The sequence below is a fragment of the Clinocottus analis genome, unplaced genomic scaffold (genome assembly GCF_023055335.1).
Source record: "Clinocottus analis isolate CAN_PGR_092001 unplaced genomic scaffold, fCliAna1.0.p SCAF_2, whole genome shotgun sequence".
NCBI classification, from domain to species: Eukaryota; Metazoa; Chordata; class Actinopteri; order Perciformes; family Cottidae; genus Clinocottus; species Clinocottus analis.
This window is the reverse complement of record NW_027175931.1, coordinates 3,446,584-3,464,228: the sequence shown is the minus strand read 5'-3', so window position 1 is coordinate 3,464,228 and position 17,645 is coordinate 3,446,584. Positions and strand designations below refer to the sequence as shown.

At 45.7% G+C, this 17,645-nt stretch overlaps 1 protein-coding gene across 2 annotated transcripts in view; it reads right to left on the bottom strand.

Annotated features, from left to right (window-relative positions):
- The window catches only part of dpf1 (double PHD fingers 1), a 42,558-nt gene that overhangs the window by 562 nt on the left and 24,351 nt on the right, over positions 1–17,645 (bottom strand). For both annotated transcript variants that reach the window (XM_068584637.1, XM_068584638.1), the window contains exons 9-12: positions 6,868–6,987; positions 4,559–4,671; positions 3,831–3,912; positions 1–2,899 (exon numbers count right to left, since the gene is read on the bottom strand). The exon at positions 1–2,899 is cut by the window's left edge and continues 562 nt beyond it. In XM_068584637.1, the coding sequence (XP_068440738.1) occupies positions 2,829–2,899; positions 3,831–3,912; positions 4,559–4,671; positions 6,868–6,987 (386 nt within the window). In that variant the 3' untranslated portion in view covers positions 1–2,828. The remainder of the gene's footprint in view (positions 2,900–3,830; positions 3,913–4,558; positions 4,672–6,867; positions 6,988–17,645) is intronic.

Genomic DNA, 17,645 nt, shown 5'->3' with positions numbered 1-17,645 from the left:
CACCGGGAAATTTACATAAATAAATCCTACACTCGCATCTCAACTACATAAATGTCTCAAAGATATGTCAAAGGTGAGAGCGTGGCTCGGTTTTTCGTTCTTCTTTTGTGTATAAAATAATAAGTTTGGTAATAAAAGGTTTTCGTGGAATCTCAACCCCTTTATAATGTTTTAATTCAGTTTAAACGTGCAGACGTTTCCGTGTTTGTTTGCTGATAAAAAAGATTCAGCGAGTGTCAGATCAGAATAATGAAAGCTGAACCATGCAGCGGAAAGAGGCCTTTTTTTTTGTGCTGCTACGACCGTGTTGATCTAAATGTACAGCAGAGAAGTGGATTAAGTTAAGGGAGTGGTTTAGTGTCTGTTAAAAGCCACCGTCAAGGAGAAAAGTGTTGAGCGTTTGATCCTAAAAGGCCACATCGCTTTAAGCCAGTAACAGAAAGCTCAGCCTCTTTGCTAACATAAAATCAATTACCCGCGACACAGGCAGTGCGTTGTCCTGATATTTATCCAAGATGTGTTGTCCCAAATGTTATGTACTAATATGAGAAGGTTGTGAGAGGAAAAGGGAGGAGAAAGGAATACAAAATGTTACGATTACGCTAACGATTTTAAATGGAGTTGCAAATGGCAAAGAGATCATTATTGAAACGTGACTCTAATAAATTGTTTTGGGAAAAATGCATATTCACTTTTTCGCCAGGTGTTATACGAGAAGATAGATACCACACTCGTATAGCTGTCTGATAGATATGAAGCTTCACCGAGGCGACAAGTAGCGTAGCTTAGCATAAGCAAGCAGCTAGCTTGGCTAAGTCAACCTCAGTATATTCGCTTTTTTTTGCCAGGTGTTGTATAAGAAGAGAGAAATACCACACTCGTATCTCGTAGATGTCTGATAGATATGAAGCTTCACCCAGGAGACAGGTAGCTTAGCTTAGCATAACGACAAGAAGCAGCAAGCCTGGCTCTGTCGACCCAGGTGTCTAGTCTTTATCTTCGGTTGTTTAATCTGTGCAAAAAAAACAAAAGGGTAAAAGTGACTTTTACGACGGGGGTTATGTGTGGCACTATTTCTTGGCGGGCACAGTGACTTCCTGGAGTTACTGCCAAGAAATAGTCTGGCGCATGGCCCCTCGTAAAAAGTCATAGCTTGTTTTTTTTACACTTTGAGTATCGCATTAATCGCCCAAAAGGTCAAAAACTATGTCTTTAACACTCGCTGATCTTGACTCGGGACTTCAGTGCCGCCCTTGTGACTTGCAAAACAATGACTTTGAACAGGTAAACGTCAACTTTCCTTACATTCACATCACCGCTCACGCCACTCAAATCCTCTCGCAGACGCCAGCTAGCACGGAGCTACAGCTACTGTAGTGCTCAGATAAACCCACACAAACAGACACACGCACACACAGGCACACACACACACAGTTTAAAACACACCAGGTTTGGCCAAAATAGTTCATATCACAAACACATTATTGCGAATTAAGTGTGCTTTCTTTTTCCATTTCAATTAAAAGTCAAATAACGACATGCAAATGAAAAAAAAAGGAAATAAAAAAAGGAATCATAAAAAAAGACGTTTTTTTTTTTTTTTTAGGCCAGACAAAGTTCTGCATTGTCCACACGTTTGATCCTACATTCTTAACACACAGGTAATACACACACCAAGCACCAGCAGTGTTTCAGTCTCGCATTGGCCTCACAGTCATTGTTTCATTGGGCGATTAAAGGTCAGGTAAAGGATTCGTGAGCGATGCTAAGCACTACGTTGTCATGTTTAAATACACTGTTTCCATCGGCTGATTTAGAGAACAATCCGTGTCTCCTCCCGTCCGAGGATCACGTCCGGGAAAAAAACAAAAAAACACAATAAAACTTGTTCGGGGCGGCCGATCCCAAGACGTTGATGCGTAGCGGACGCCCCATGCGAGGAAAAAGGAGGTTAAAGATGGTCAAGATGCTCCGCTGTTGCATCTCCGTGAAGAGGGAGGAAGAAGTCTTTTTTTTTTTGAAGAGTGCGGCGTGTATAGAGAAGTCTGAATTCTGTACAATTACCTTCCCCACTCCTCACCCCTTTGCCTTTTGTCTGCAGCGAGCCCTGCAGACAAAACAGCGGGAGCAGAGTTCACCGTCTGGGCTCAGCGCAGGGCAACAGGACGGCGGAAGGGAGTAAATGAAATTTTGGTTAGGTGTGTATTTCACAGTTGGCTGACGCTGAAAACCTGCTGCTCCGTGGTTATCCGGGGGTCTTCCAAAAAAAAGCCCTGTCCTCAGCCTAACACCTATCCGTCTTATTAATTCTCACTCACTACTTGACTGAGTTGCAGCTGAAGATCATTAGGGCTCTTCCGAGGGCCCTTAAGAGGGTTCTTGTGGAGCGGTGGACCTCTGAAGTGCTCTTGGCAGGCTGGAGTGAGTGTGTGTGTGTGTGTGTGTCTCGCTAGCAAAACGTATTGCCAGCTGATGAATTCCTGCTCTAGGTGGAGGTGGAGGTTGTGGTGGTGGTGGTGGTGAGGAAGGGGGTCAAGCAAGAAGAAGAAAAAAAAAAAGGACGGAGGTCGGTTTCAAGACGTTTCAAGAAGAAGAAGAAGGGCGCAGCGCTGCGGGTGCTGTGTGCTCAGTCGTGTCAGAGGTCACCGGGACGGATTGCGGAGGAGGAAGCGGCGGCGACGAATAGATCAGAGGAGGAGGAGGAGGGTGGGGTGGGGTGGAGGGTGGGCGGGGTAGGGTCAGCTGAGGCAACAGAGAAGAGGGGCGACGAAGAGGTGGCTTTGGGAGATGGGTGAAGGGGCCGAGAGGATGAGGCGCGGCTCCGCGGATTAAGTGAGGGTGATGTAGGCCGAGGCCTTCTCCTTCAAGTGTCTCAGACACAGATGGCAGCTCCAGCTCCCTGCAACACACACACACACACACACACACACAAACACACACACGCAGGAAGTTCAATCACCGGCATTGTGAAGCCTCGTGGATTAATCCCTCATTTCAGACGGAGCGTTAAGTAATACTGTAAATTAAAGCCGCGTGTTAAAACACCACACGCTGGGCCTGTGGATCGCGGCTGCGGGGGATTTGACGACTACTTTAGTTTTTTTTTGGGGGGGGGGGGGGAATTTGAGCTCGGGATTTTGTGACATTAATTAAACATCAGAAAAGTGCACGCCGACCCGCGATGTGTCACGCTTAAAGATGTTTATGTTGTACAAACATACGAGGGAGAGGGAGAGAGAGAGAGAGAGAGAGAGAGAGAGAGAGAGAGAGAGAGAGTAAACCTTTCAAAGAACCGACGGCTGCTAAATTAAAAAAAAAACGTTTCCTGTCAATGCAAAGCGCCTCGCTCGCGTGTGTGTGTGTGTGTGTGTGTGTGTGTGTGTGTGGGCAGAGCGTGACACTGTTAGCGAGTGTTGAACACGAGTGCCACCGCCGCTGTATGTTCAGCCAAGTGACACTTTCGCCATGGAAACAGATTATCTTTATCTTTTTTTTTTTTTTTTTTTATCTTCCTCTTCCTACTATACTCATTTCCATGACAACAACGCCATCGAAACATCCCGCGGCAGCCATCTTGTCTCCGTTTAAATTCGGAGCAGATGTGTATACACCTGCTCCGGCTTCCCTGCCGCCCGCGGCCTCGCCACATCAGGACCGAAAGAGGCGCGACCCTTTCCTGGACGTCGACACAGCGGGGGGTCGTGACTCGCTGTGACTCGCTGTGACTCGCTGTGACGGCGTCCTCCTCCCACTCCACAGACGGCTGACACTCGTCTTTCCCCGTCCCTCCACCCCTCCATATGTACGGCGTCTCCGCTCGTCATACGTACCCTCCGGTGGCTCAGACATGGGGGGGCTCAGGCAGTACATGTGGTAGCCTCTGTCACAGTCGTCACAGAACAGCAGCTGGTCCTGGATCAGGGGAGAGCGTTCACACACACGAGCAGATGTTACCAAAAAGGAGCGGGAGCATCAAATTCACTTGAAAAGAAATGAATTCGTATGATAATAATAACACATTCAAAAGGTTGAGGGTTTTTTTTTTTGTTGAGAATGCAATCATCTATTTGAAACACTGTTAACGATGTGGATTTTTTTTTTTTTCTCTCCACAGAAACAATTCTTTACTCTCTCAAAGCGACGAGAACTAACAACCTGCACTGTGGCTTTGTCGTCTGCACTAAAGGTTTGTGTGGATACAAATACCTGCGTACTCTTCAAGAGGAAAAGCACAACAATGTTGGAATGAGAGTATCTCTAAAAACATATTTGTTTTCTTCCCCCCCGTGGCGTTTGAACACGTCATGCGAGCAAAGCAATTAATCTAAATTAGCTCCTGGATCAATGCTACAAAAGTGGATTCCTTCAAGGATCAATAAAGCAAACTTGCTCTTCCTATAACATGCTGAGTGAAACCTAAATTCAAGCGGTAGGTTTCAGGTTTTCCCAGTATTCTCTCTCTGTGTGTGTGTGTGTGTGTGTGTGTGTGTGTGTGTGTGTGTGTGTGCAGCCACATGTGTTCGGGGAGTTAGCATGTATGCATAAAGTGAGAACCTACGTCGTTCTCAGAGGTGCCACACAGACTGCAGGACTTGCACTCGATGCACTGCCAGCGATAAGTCCTCACCGCAGCCGTCATGTTCACTGTGAACTGCAGACAGGACGGGTGGCCTGAGTGCACACACACACACACACACACACACACACACACACACACACACACACACAGACAAGCACACAGGCACACGCCCACACAACGTTTTTTTTTTTTCACCATCGCTTTCTGTATTTTGAGGACAGTCATCCATCATCTCCTCCCATCAGTTTGTGGTCATACATGTGACGTGTGTCTGTTTTAACAGCGGCGCGGTGCAGATGTGAACATATATTTTCACATAGATGAAATGTAGAATACTAAATGTGTATAACTCGGTGATATCTTGACAATCTACCATGAGCTTACGTTTGTTTTAAGCTCGAGAACTTCAAACAAATGTGGTCGTTTTCGATGCTTTCCAGGTGCAACATGGATGCAATGTGTCTTTTTTCCATCGAAGGCCACTTAAAGTGTATTCTCCCTCCCTCCTTAACCCGGTTATTAAAACTTCTCCCCTGTTACTTGTATGTTACATGATCGCGGCAATGGAAACCCTGTTTTGTCATCCCCCTCGTCGAGCTTCGTATCGTCTTCTTTTGTGCCGTGTTCATCAAACAAGAGGACCATACCAATGCTTAGCATGCCGCCAAAAACCCCATTCACTACAAATCACGTAAATCCTTTCAGTTCTGCTTTTTTTATTATTTTTTTTCAGATGGAGAAAAAAAAGGAAACAAACAAAAACAAAAAAACAGGGTCGAGAAAAATATGTATATATACACAATACATGCAATCAAGTAAATAAGTTTCACACAATTCTTCACCAATATACACTGCAGTCTCTGCATGTATACACATATACAAGCACATCCCACAAAGCCCAAAACAAAAAAGGGGAAATAATAACACAACCATATTTGATCAAATGAATCATTGTTGACCCCTCGACTCTGATTGGATTCACCCCTTCACGAGCACGGTGACACACTAAAGGAGGCCGCTCGCCGCACAAAAAGAAGAAAAAACACACAACGGGGTTATATCACAATCGTTAAAGGAGGTTGTGTTTCACAAGCAGCCAGGATTGAAAAGAATGCAGCAGACAACATTCAGATTTTGTGTTTTTTGTGTGTTTTTTGTGGGAAAGTCGCACACCAATCACATTTAATTGTATCCGCTCATATTCGAACGCCATTTCTTTTGTTTGTGAACACTGCGATGAATTAATAACTTGCCGTAGTGTTGATGCACGTCTGTAGCTTGCGTCGTGCTTATTGCATATATTTGGAGTTGCATGCAATTTTGTTAAATATCTACAATTGCATCTCGTCTATTTGTTCTACAAAAACGTTATAAAATGCTGAATCCCGTCTCTCTTCGACTGTGTTAACAGCGTTATCAGCACTTTATTATTATCAGGTGTTGATGCGTTTAAAAATAATGTTTCCAAGCGCATTATTTATTCCTGGCACTTTTACTTTCACTTCTCAAGCAGCAACAATAAATGATTCTTGCAGAGAAGATTTTAGCACATTTTTTGAACATTATAGCCATTGTTTTCCAAAGCATGTCATATTGTTTATGAAGTTTTTGAATGTTTTTTTTATACCTTTCAGGCAGCCAGAAGGGAAATGAAATTAAGTTATGTGACTTAATATCAGTCAGATGAACCTGCACTTAGTGAGACAAATAAAAGCAGGTTTTAGTTTAATTTAGTTTGATGTACGGTGGCCTTCTAAGGACAATAAGTCCACCAAAGTACCTTGTAGCTGATGCTACCGTGTCAGCTAACATTCGTTAAATACCATTTGTAAACTACTTTTGTATGTTTTTTTTATATTTGGGAGAACGTCCCCAAACCATTACGTATGTATTCTGTCCTTCGGGGGCCACCATTGTTAATAAAAAACACAATCTGGGGACAATTTCAAGTCTCTGAAAATGGATTTTCGATCCATTTTCAAAAAATGCAAAGCTGCCTGGAAGGTGAGAAAAAACAACCCCTATAAAACAAATCCAAAAACATAACAGCAAATGTGTATCGATAAGACTGTACATGATTTGTAGGAGGCGGGCTCAAACAAAAACAGAACAAAACACTGGTATGGTCCATCCATTGAAGCGGAACAGCAGTTCGAAACTTTGCATTTATTTATACGGTGAATACGAAAAAATCTACGCTGGTCAAAGTGGAACGTGTTCAGAAAAAACTGTGCGTCAACAGAGGACCGCCTTCCTCCTGCCAATCATCCCCTTCAGCGGTGCCCTACCTGAGCGCCCGCAGTCCGCACAGGAGATAAGGTCTTCGGGACAGCCCGTCTTCTTTGAGCCCCCGAGGCAGAAGTCGCAGTAGCCGTTGGCGATCACGGAGCCGTCCGGTGCTTTCTTGGCTGGAGGGAGAGAAAGAAGAAAGAAGAAGAAGAAGAAGAGGGAGGTCAGAAATGAGTCGACGGGCCAAAAGGGACGAGGGTAGAAATGTGAAGATGTAAAGCAAAGAAGAAGAAAATGAACTGTAACGATAAAACTGTTGCCAAGCAAAGGCTGTCTGTCTCTCTGCTTATCCATCTGTGTTGCTCTTTTTGTTAACAACAAGCGCCGGTGCAGGGCCGGAGCCGGAGCCGGGGAGTCACCGAACCCCCCCCCCCCCACACACACACACCCCCCTCCACCACACACACACACACACACACACACACACACACACCTCCCCCCCGAGCTCACCCAGGGAACAGGAGACAGGGGAGGCAGGACGCCTGCTGGAAGAAGCCCCCCAGGGTCTGGTGTTTTCAGGGGAACAAGAACTGAGGAATGACGGGAGTTTGAGAGAGTGTGTGTTTATGTGTGTGTGTGTGTGTGTGTGTGTGTGTGTGGGTGTGTGTGTGTGCATAGGGATTTTGTCAGGACAGACCTGCCGTCCCGCTGAGCGCGGAGAGCCAGCAGCGTGAAGCCGTTTCATAATGATTATTAACAAGAGAGAAATTCCCCCCGCCTGCCTGAGCGCTGTGTACATACGTGTGCGTGTATGCATTCAGTCCACGTCCGCCCCCGTCCCTGTGGCCGTCTGTCTGTCTGTCTGTCTCCCCGTCTGTCTCCCTGCCTGTCTTACTTCCCGCTGTTGATTGCATAATCACTTTAATGGAAGCAATCACATAACCACTGCAGACTATTTTGCGTGTGCGCTTCAACGCACTGGACGGGTCCTTCAACAATGACTCACCGGGCAGGACGAGGCAACGGTGAGTACAATAGAGTGGATTACGCAGTTTCTCACACACACACACACACACACACACATATATATATATATAAATATATGGCACACACACACAGAAAGCTATTCGCTCTGCAGAAAGACAAAAAGAAGAAGGCAGACACAGACAGTGCTGCAGGTGTTAGCGCGTGCATGTGCGAGACAGAGAGAGGTCATTTAATCCGTTCATTTCAGGGCGGAGGTCTGTTGTTCTGTTTGGCCGGCAGGGACGAGGGCGAGGAGAAGAGGAGGAGAGAGAGAGATGGGGTTTCTACTCCGTATGGGTCTGGCTTTAATCCTCCTTGAAATAAAATAATAATAAAAACCTCTCTGATCAGGATGACAGACATGGGAGGGGAAAGATGAGCCGTACCTGCTCCATGCAGAATTCAACAGGAGTGCTCTGAGCAGATAAAGAGGGAAAAAAAGAGAAAAAAGCAAGAGGCTGTCATCTTTACTGAGAGAAAGCAACTGCAGAGGACTTTAACTGCACTTTCATGTGCGGGGATGAAAGAGGAGAGAGACGACTGCGTCGATAGGAAATAATATTGAAACGTAACGCGTGCGCAAGGATTTCCACCACCGCTCTCCAATTTCCTGCATTATTATTAAAAAAAAATTATAAAACTGAGTCTCGGCCGTCGTGGAGGAGAGAGAAACCTGAAAATCACGAGGCAGATGGCTCTCCATCCTCGTAATTCTCCGTAATCTCCTTTTTCCAGTTATGGCACAAGATCTTGCTTGCGTCAGCTTTATATATATATATATATATATATATATATATATATATATATATATATATATATATATATATATATATATATATACATATATATATATATATATATATATATATATACATATATATATATATACATATATATATATACATATATATATATATACATATATATATATATATATATATATATATATATATAAAGATGACACTTTTTCATTCAGGTGTGCTGGCGAGGGTTATGCAGGCTAATTCGTCCCCCAACTTTTATTAAAAAAAAAATCATCAAAAAGTCAATGCAGTGCTTCATTTCAGCGATATGATTTTATAGGATGATATTGAATTGTGCATCGACACCGCGCAGGAAGATTGCCATTATTATTATCATCGTCATTATTATACAGGAGCAGTAGGAAAACTCATAGGGGGAATGCAACGTTGCTTCATTTCTCCGCTTTTATGGATTTTTCAAGATAATAGATGTTTATTTAGCGGAGTGATGTGCTTCCTTGAAATGAATCAAGGTCACGAATATACAGGAAGTCTCCACAGGCGACTAAATGACACATAAATCGTCACTTTTACTCCAAATTTAACTGTATCTGTGTGTTTTGAGCTAACATGCTAACAATGATGCTAACATGTTGATGTGTAGCAGATACATAGAGTTTTCCTTTTATTCTGAAGGATGACTTTTGTGCAATGGATTGGAAGTGTCCATCTGTTAGTTGTGACACTAAAAAATGCAGATTATAAGCCCACGTACACTACATCTTCTCCTGCGCGGTCATTAGTTCTTGTGTGTTAAACACAAAGCGTTGGACAAATTGTCCCATTTCATCCCGAGGACGGATTATCAATGCATCCAATACGTGAAAGCAAAAGATGTAAACACGCCGGAGCTAATGCTAATTTACAGTAGCATTGTATATTAGCATTACCTCCCGTACTCCAGTGCAAACAGTTTGAAAGCGTCCAGCTCCACGTGGAAGAGGAACAGAAGACAGAGGACTGAATGTCACGGGACGAGCGAACAGCGTCTATTTGTGTATTTACTTCTTTTACAGTAAGAACAGCCGGATGTTTACAGTCCGGCAGAAGGACCAACACTGCAGAGACGTATGTGACGAGCAGCCGACGCAAACACGCTTCTGTTCCCTTGTTCTGGTCAAAGAAATTGCTTTTTATCTTCGCTGCTTTATATATATATATATATATATATATATATATATATATATATATATATATATATATATATATATATATATATATATATATATATATATTATTTAGGCTCACTGCTGCTGATTGGGCCTTGCAATCCCTGGTGGGATAAACTAGACAGGCACACATGTGGAACGCCACACACACACACACACACACACACACACACACACACTCAGGCTATATTTTATCTGAGTCTGTGCGCATCCCTGTTTGCCTTTGTAGTCGTCCCCGTGTGTGCGTCTGTGTGTGTGTGTGTGCGTCTGTGTGTGTGTGTGTGTGTGTGTGTGCGCTCTCGAAGGCCCCAGGGAGTGAATCAGCAGGTCCTGACGCATGCGAGTGAGCCGGGCTGCCCGCTGGCCTGCCTGCGTGGAGGCAAAAAAAAACACAAAAAAAACAAAGTCCATCAATGATTAAACGCCTGCGGCCATGTTTCAGAAGCCGCCTGCAACCGCAGACACGCCATCGCCGGCAGAGGGAGAGAGGGAGGGAGGGAGGGATGGAGGGAGGGAGGGAGGACCGCGGTAGAGAGAGAATAAAAGAGGAGTGAGCTAATGAGCAAGAATACAACTGATACAAGCCAGGTTGATACAAAAAAATGTGTTTTCTTTCTCTTTCTTCTAATCCTCTTGTTAGTTTTACTCTGCTCCTTTTCCTCTCTGTCTTGAAATCTTTACCTCCTCCTCCTCCTCCTCCTCTCCTGCCCATTTCTTGTCTTGCCTTCCTCCTGTACCTGACCCTCCTCTCCCTCCCCTCCTCCCTCTCTCCCTCCCTCCCTCCCCTCCGCTCCTCTTCCAATTACCAGGAGGAGTATGAGCAGAACCGCACACTTCACAGCTTTCAAGTGTTGGAGAGAGATCCTCCTGGGAATTATCCAGCAAGAGATGAATCCTCAAATGCTCCTCTCCCCCTCTCCCCCTCTCTCTCTCTCTCTCTCTCTCTCTCTCTCTCTCCCCACAACACCTACCCTTCCCCATCCTTTCCCTCTCTGCTTCTAATTTCCCTTCCTCCTCCACGCCGCTCCTTCGTTACCTCGCGTCGTTATCTCGCTCTCTGAACTCGCCGGCTCGTCTCCTCCGAATGAAAGTCTTCCTTCTCACTTTTAGCAAAAAAATAATTGTCCGCGCTCACGTCTCACTTTATTTCATCCTGTTTCATGTGTTATTTTTGTGGATTTGATGAGGCGCTCTTTCCTTTTTTAAACATCTTTTTTTTAAAACATTTATATAGGTTTTTTTTTATGTGGAAGAAAAAACAAAAGATAAATTTGGAGTCGCAATTTATCAGAATATCACCTCATTATAGTGAGTCCAGAGTGTGTTTTTGTTGCGTTTGCGTTGTTTTTTTAAGTAGAATAACACTTTGCACACACAAATGAAAAGAGAAAAAATTGAAAAAAAAAGTCTATTTTCAACTCTGAGAGAATAATTTCACCTGGAGGTCACGTGACCTCGAAGGAAGAACGTTTAACAACCGCAACCTTCACCAGGAAGTCCAGCAAAACTAAACACGGAGAAGTCGTGACCCCGTTGGTCTGCGTCCTCGTCTGCCATGCTTCTTCCTCCAGCGTCTCCCTTCAAAACCTCACCCTCCTCTTCCTCCCCTCCGTCTCTCTTTGACCTGGAGTCAACGGCTCAGACTCTGGTCCATAATCTCGTCCTTTGGCCGACCGCACGTGGAAAGCCTCATCGACTTAGTGCTTCCAGCCCAAATAATTCACCTCTTTCTGCCCCACACACACACACACACAAACACACAAACACACACAAACCATCCAAGCCTGTTGACTTTACTCCCTCTTTCTTCCATCTCTCTGATTTGCTAGGATATTGAAGGATGTCGCGACCCTTCGCGCGGCGTTCTCTTGAGCTGATCGAGGGGACTTAACGTCGCCGTTTCACTCCGGCAACTCTTTTTCTGCTCCGTCGTGACGGTGCGCGCGTGAAGGTAACCCCGCCGCCGTTGACAAAAGGAGCGCAAGTTGCCGTGGCTACCGTCGCGGCGTGAAATACAAAACTTGATTCATCATCAAGGCTGAGATGAGATGGAGTAACAAGCGGCGCGATGAGCGCTTTTTTTTCACTTTCAGAGTGTATCTGTTCCTCACAATTACCAAAAGCAACACACACACACACACACACACACACACACACACACACACACACACACACACACACACACACACACACACACACACACACACTACGGCACTGCAGTCGCAGACGGGAGGAAGGGGTGAGAAGGAGGAGGAGGCTCATAGGTGGAGGAGGAAGATGAGAATGAGGAGGAGGAGGAGGAGGAAGCAGGCTGGGGGAAAGGATTTCGAGAACGGATGGAGCAAAAAGAGGGAACAAGAAAAGAGAGGAGGAAGAAGAGGAAGAGGAGGATAATGATGAGAAGGAGGATGAGGAGGTGGAGGAAGAAGAGTAGGAGGAAGATGAGAATAAGGAGGAGCAGGCGAGGAAGGATTTGAGGGACAAAAAGAGGGAAAGAGAAAAGGGAGGAGGAAGAAGAGAAAGAGGAGGTGGAGGATGATGATGATGAGAAGGAGGAGGAAGAAGAGGAGGAGGGAGCTGAGGAGAATGAATGGGGCAAAAAGGGGGAAAGAGATAAGAGAGGAGGAAGAAGAGGAGGAGGTGTAGAATGACGATGATGATGAGAATGGGGATGAGGAGGAGGAAGAGCAGAAGGAGAAAGAAGATGAGCAAAAGGAGGAGCAGGCAGGGAAGGATGGAGGAATGAACGGGGCAAAAAGAGGGAAGGGGAAAGAGAGGAGGAGGAAGAAGAGGAAGAAGAAGAGGAGGAGGAGGAGGAAGACGAGGAAGCACAAAGGGGCGAGGAGGAAGAAGAATTAGAAAAAAGTGTCTCCCGTTGTATCGGAGCAGCGGTGTGTGAAAACACACACGCTGCACTCCTGTCGCCTCACTGCTTAATGAGGAGAGCCTCTCAGGAGCCGCACACACACACACACACACACACACACACACACACACACACACACACACACACACACATCAAGAGCACACATGCACACACACAGACACACACACACCAAGAGCACACATGCACACCGATGAAAACACCCACAACCACACAAGTACAGTAGAGTGCACACACACACACACACACACACACACACACACACACACACACACACAGACACACACACACACACACAAAGATTTACAACCCAGCCTTTGCATAATAACTTTTGCAGTCCAGTTTTCAGTCCCATCCCCCTCTTGCTCTCTTTAACGTGATGAATGAGAGTCCGTGTAACCTCGTGCAGACACACACACACACACGAACACAGACACACACACACACACATAATTACAGTCACAGAACACGCAGGTATCCAGCACATACATGTCGATTCACACAGACACAAAAGCCCCAAATGCTCAAGGAGACATCTTCAGGGTTTTTTTTTTCTTCTTCTTCTTTCAATGCAGAGAAGGAGGCAGAGAGCATTCAGATGGAAACCGTCAGTCACAGATGAAAAGTCACCGGCTTCCTCTCTCTCTCTCTCTCTCTCTCTCTCTCTCTCTCTCTCTCTCTCTCTCTCTCTCTTCATCCTCTCACTCTCACTCCTGCACCCATCCTCTTCCTCTTTGCACTTTCATGCGTTCTCATTATTGCCTCCGCTCTCACTCTCTCTCTCTCTCTCTCTCTCTCTGTCTCTCTCTCTCTCTCTCTCTCTCTCTCTGTCTCTCTCTCTCTCTCTCTCTGCCTCTGATTCGATCTCTTCTCTGCGCTTCATTGTGCTTCATCTCTCCGCTTCCCTTTCCCTCATTCGCTATCCGTCTATTTTTCTCCTTCCCCCCTCTGCTTTATTCTCAAAAAGGAAATTGGAACTCTTTCCTGCAATCCATCTGTTGTCACACTAATGCTGCACCAGAGCTCTCTTCTCCCTGTTTCTCCCCCATTTCCATCCCTGCACCCTCTCAACCCACCCCACCCCTCACACACACACACAAGTACTACTTTCACTCATGTCCAGTCAGCAGGTTGCGTAACTCCCAGTGCATTGTGGGTCTGGATGCATGCATTTGTGTGTGTGTGTATGTGTGTGTGTGCAATGTGAGCTCGTGTGCAGAGATGACATTGCAAAGTAAAGAGGACAGAAGCAGTTTTGGTGCATAATAAAACTTGATCTATTGCTGCTTTGTAATCACACTGACCCACAGAAACAGACACACACACGCACACACACACACACACACGCACACACACACACACACGTGCACACACAGTACATCAGGCTCTGCAGTCTGTGCACATTTAGCAAATAGACATGCATGCCAATATATCACACACACACATACATACATGCACACACACACACACAAACACACACACTCACACACACAAAAGGCACCAACTCCCCCATGAATCATGCATTTAAAGAAATCCCACGTAGACACAAACATACACTTCTGTGCACACACACACACATACTCATATTCACACACACACACACACACACACACACACACACACACACACACACACACTTAAAAAGAGCCACTTAGCCAGCGCCGGCTCGTGTCCCTGTCGATGAAGAGTTAAAATGCAAATAATTAATCCTATTTGGTTCCGGGGAGAGAGCCGGCCGGGCGCGCGACTGTGAAATCCTGTTTGAGTTGCGGCCCGTCAGCGAGCGCGCGGTCCAGTAGACGTTTATGAGTCAAAACATATCACCAGCTGGCCGAAAAACACAAAAAATGTTGCACACACACACACACGAGAACAAAGTGAAAGGGAGGAAGCATGCATCCCATCATGTGTGGCGTGTTGGCACTGCAACAGGGGAGTTGGAGTTGCTGCAGATTTCTTTGTGTATTCAGTCAAGGTGGCTATCGCTGTGCTAACCGCTAATTAGGGGATTTTATTCCCAAACAAACCAGAACTCTAAAAATGTTTGTTTTTTTATGCGGCAGAGGATTTTTTTCTTCTTCATCTTCTTCTTCTTCCTCCACAAAGCATTGGCGCTGCAATCTGACAGGATACGGAGAAGTTTTCACGACTTTCATCCCCGACGCGTTAATGTAAATGTGATTTTTTTGCATATGTGGAGATGTGTTGTTTTTTGTTTTTTTTTGCATTATAGTCAGAAATAATTGATGAATCTGAATCTCTGGAACCGTTTCTGGTTCCCTCCTCTCCTACAGTCACCGTTACAGTCGGCCGCAGACAGGAAGACAACGCGCAGTCAGACAGAGATGGGTGGTGTGAGGGTGGAGGGGTGGAGGGGTGGAGGTGGTGGTATTGCTGTTTGGTCGGGTGGGTGGATATCCAAACACGGCCAAGGCGACCGACTAACACGAGCCACACAGCACCGCACGTTAAGACAGAATACCAAATGAAGCAGACTCCGATATTACCCAGCATGCACCGCTGCGACTGTCTGGGGGAATCTATATGATGAATCATGAAGAGACTCCGGGTTTTCTTCAGTATAACTCTCCGCTTCTCTCGCTCTGCTTCTCGCTTCTCCCTCTCCTCCTGTTCTTTATGTTTTCCCCTCCTCTCTCCTCCAACTTCTTCCATTCTCCTCTCCGTCTGTCTCCTCTCTTCCTTCCTTCCTCTCCATGCTTCTCGTCTCTTTCCTACTTTCTCTTTCTTTCTCTCTTTCTTCAATGTACATAACAGTGTACTCTTTAGGAGGGAGCCATGGCATGGTATCTATGGCAACCGGATTGCTAGGCAACAGACGATTCTCTCCCTTTTTTTTTTTTTTTTCCTGCCTTTTTTCCTGCAGCCGCGCAGCAGCAGCAGCAGCAGCAGCAGCAGCAGCAGCAGCAGCAGCAGCAGCAGCAGCAATCAACCAATCTAGAGGAGCTGGGGAGGAATGCCGGTGTGTGTGTGTGTGTGTGTGTGTGGGTGTGTGTATGCGTATGTGAAAAGTTCAGAAGACGCGCTCTCCTCCGCACCGCACACGTGTGTCGTCTTAAACACGCGAGAAGGAACACGTGACGTGAAGCGCGACGCTCACAAAATCAATGCAGGAAATCTGAATTCAAAATGTCTCGCGCTACAGAAAAGGCCTGGAAATAGAAGTTCAATTAAAAAAACAAAACAACAAACCTGGAACAATTATTTTTGTTGCTGCTGTGCACACACACACACACACACACACACACACACACACACACACGCAAATAATAGGCAATTTAGACACACATATGCTCATTAACATGCAATTACACCTCTGCGCCGTCACCACCGGAGCCCATTGGGAAGAAGTTTACAAGACGACTCATTAAGCACAGGCGTCTCGGGCAATCTGGGAAAAAGCTTTGGCGTTCTGCACGAGAGAGAAAAAACTCATCAGGTATCAATGAAACTTTTTTTCTCTTTTTTTAAATGGTTCACTGCAATTTTAAAAAAAAAGGTTCACGCGATGAATTACTTCACCTTTTTTTTTTTCCTCTTCCGAAAATCACACTCACAAATTGGAGGCTGGGAAAGTTTTGGTGGCAAACATCTTTTGATGCCCACGCAGACACACACGCACATAGAGACACACACACACACACACTGTAGAGAAGCACATCTGTATGTGTATTGGTTAAAGCGTTAACACAAGAGCTGGAGTCTGATTCACCAGAAGATGTGGAAAGAGAGAAAGAGAGAGAAACGAGGCACCAGTGCTGTTTTTTTATGGAGTGACAATAGACTCAGAGCGGGGAGTGGCCATTTTGGGCTCTCAGCGTTGTTTTATATTGATGTTGGTTGATCAAAAATTCGTCCTTCACTCCTCTGTGTCTGCAGACAGCGGGAGGAGGACAGGGAGGCCATTTTGAGACACAAGGTAAAAAAAATATAAAATACTGAAGAGAGAAGGCGGAAAAACACACACAACAACCAACAATGGTGAGTGGTAGAAGAGCGATGCTGACCTTCAAAGGGCTCAATTACATGTCACACACACACAGACACAGACACACACACACGCACACACACACACACACACACTCAGAGTTGGGCATGATTGCCCATACAGCACATTCACGCGGCTCGATGGCCCACGGAAGCACAAACACACAAATGAGTGTGCATGTGTGCATTTTTCTTTCTTTAACACACACACACACACACACACACACGGACACACACACACACACACACAGTCAGAGCGTCCCTGCTGCTCCACACTGTCGGACCGTCTGTCCGTCCAGATAAAGTGGTCTCTGAATCTCAGTTCTGATTTGAGAGGGGGGGATTTAATGACAACTACCTCTCTCTCCCTCTCGCTCTCTCTCTCTCTCTCTCTCTCCCTCTCTCTCTCTCCCTCTCCCTCTCTCTCTCTCCCTCTCTCCCTCTCTCTCTCTCCCTCTCTCCCTCTCTCTCGCTCTCTCTCTCTCTCACACTCTCTCTCACACTCATTCACAGTTGCTGTTCCTCTCAGTTTGTCTTTCTTGCAATCTATTTATCTTGTTCCTGCTATTTAACTGATTTCTCATTTACTTCTCTCCCTCTTTCTCATTTACTTCTCTCTATCTCTCTTTTTCTCATTTACTTCTCTCTCTCTCTTTCTCATTTACTTCTCTCTCTCTCTTGCTATACCCACAAAACCAATTTTCAGGTGGACTCTGCAGGGCCGACCTCTAAAGTAAACATCCCCCATATTCATCCACTCCTCCTCCTCCTCCTCCTCTTCCTCCTCCTCCTCCTCTTCGTCGTCTTCCCCCACCCATCACAGCAATGCCAAAGGAACCCCCTCCATATCCAACTCTCCCTCCCTCCACCCCCACCTCCAACCTTCTGTTTGGAGGAGAGGAAGTAGAAGAAGAGTAAAAAAAAAACAACACATACTATGGGGTGCAGTC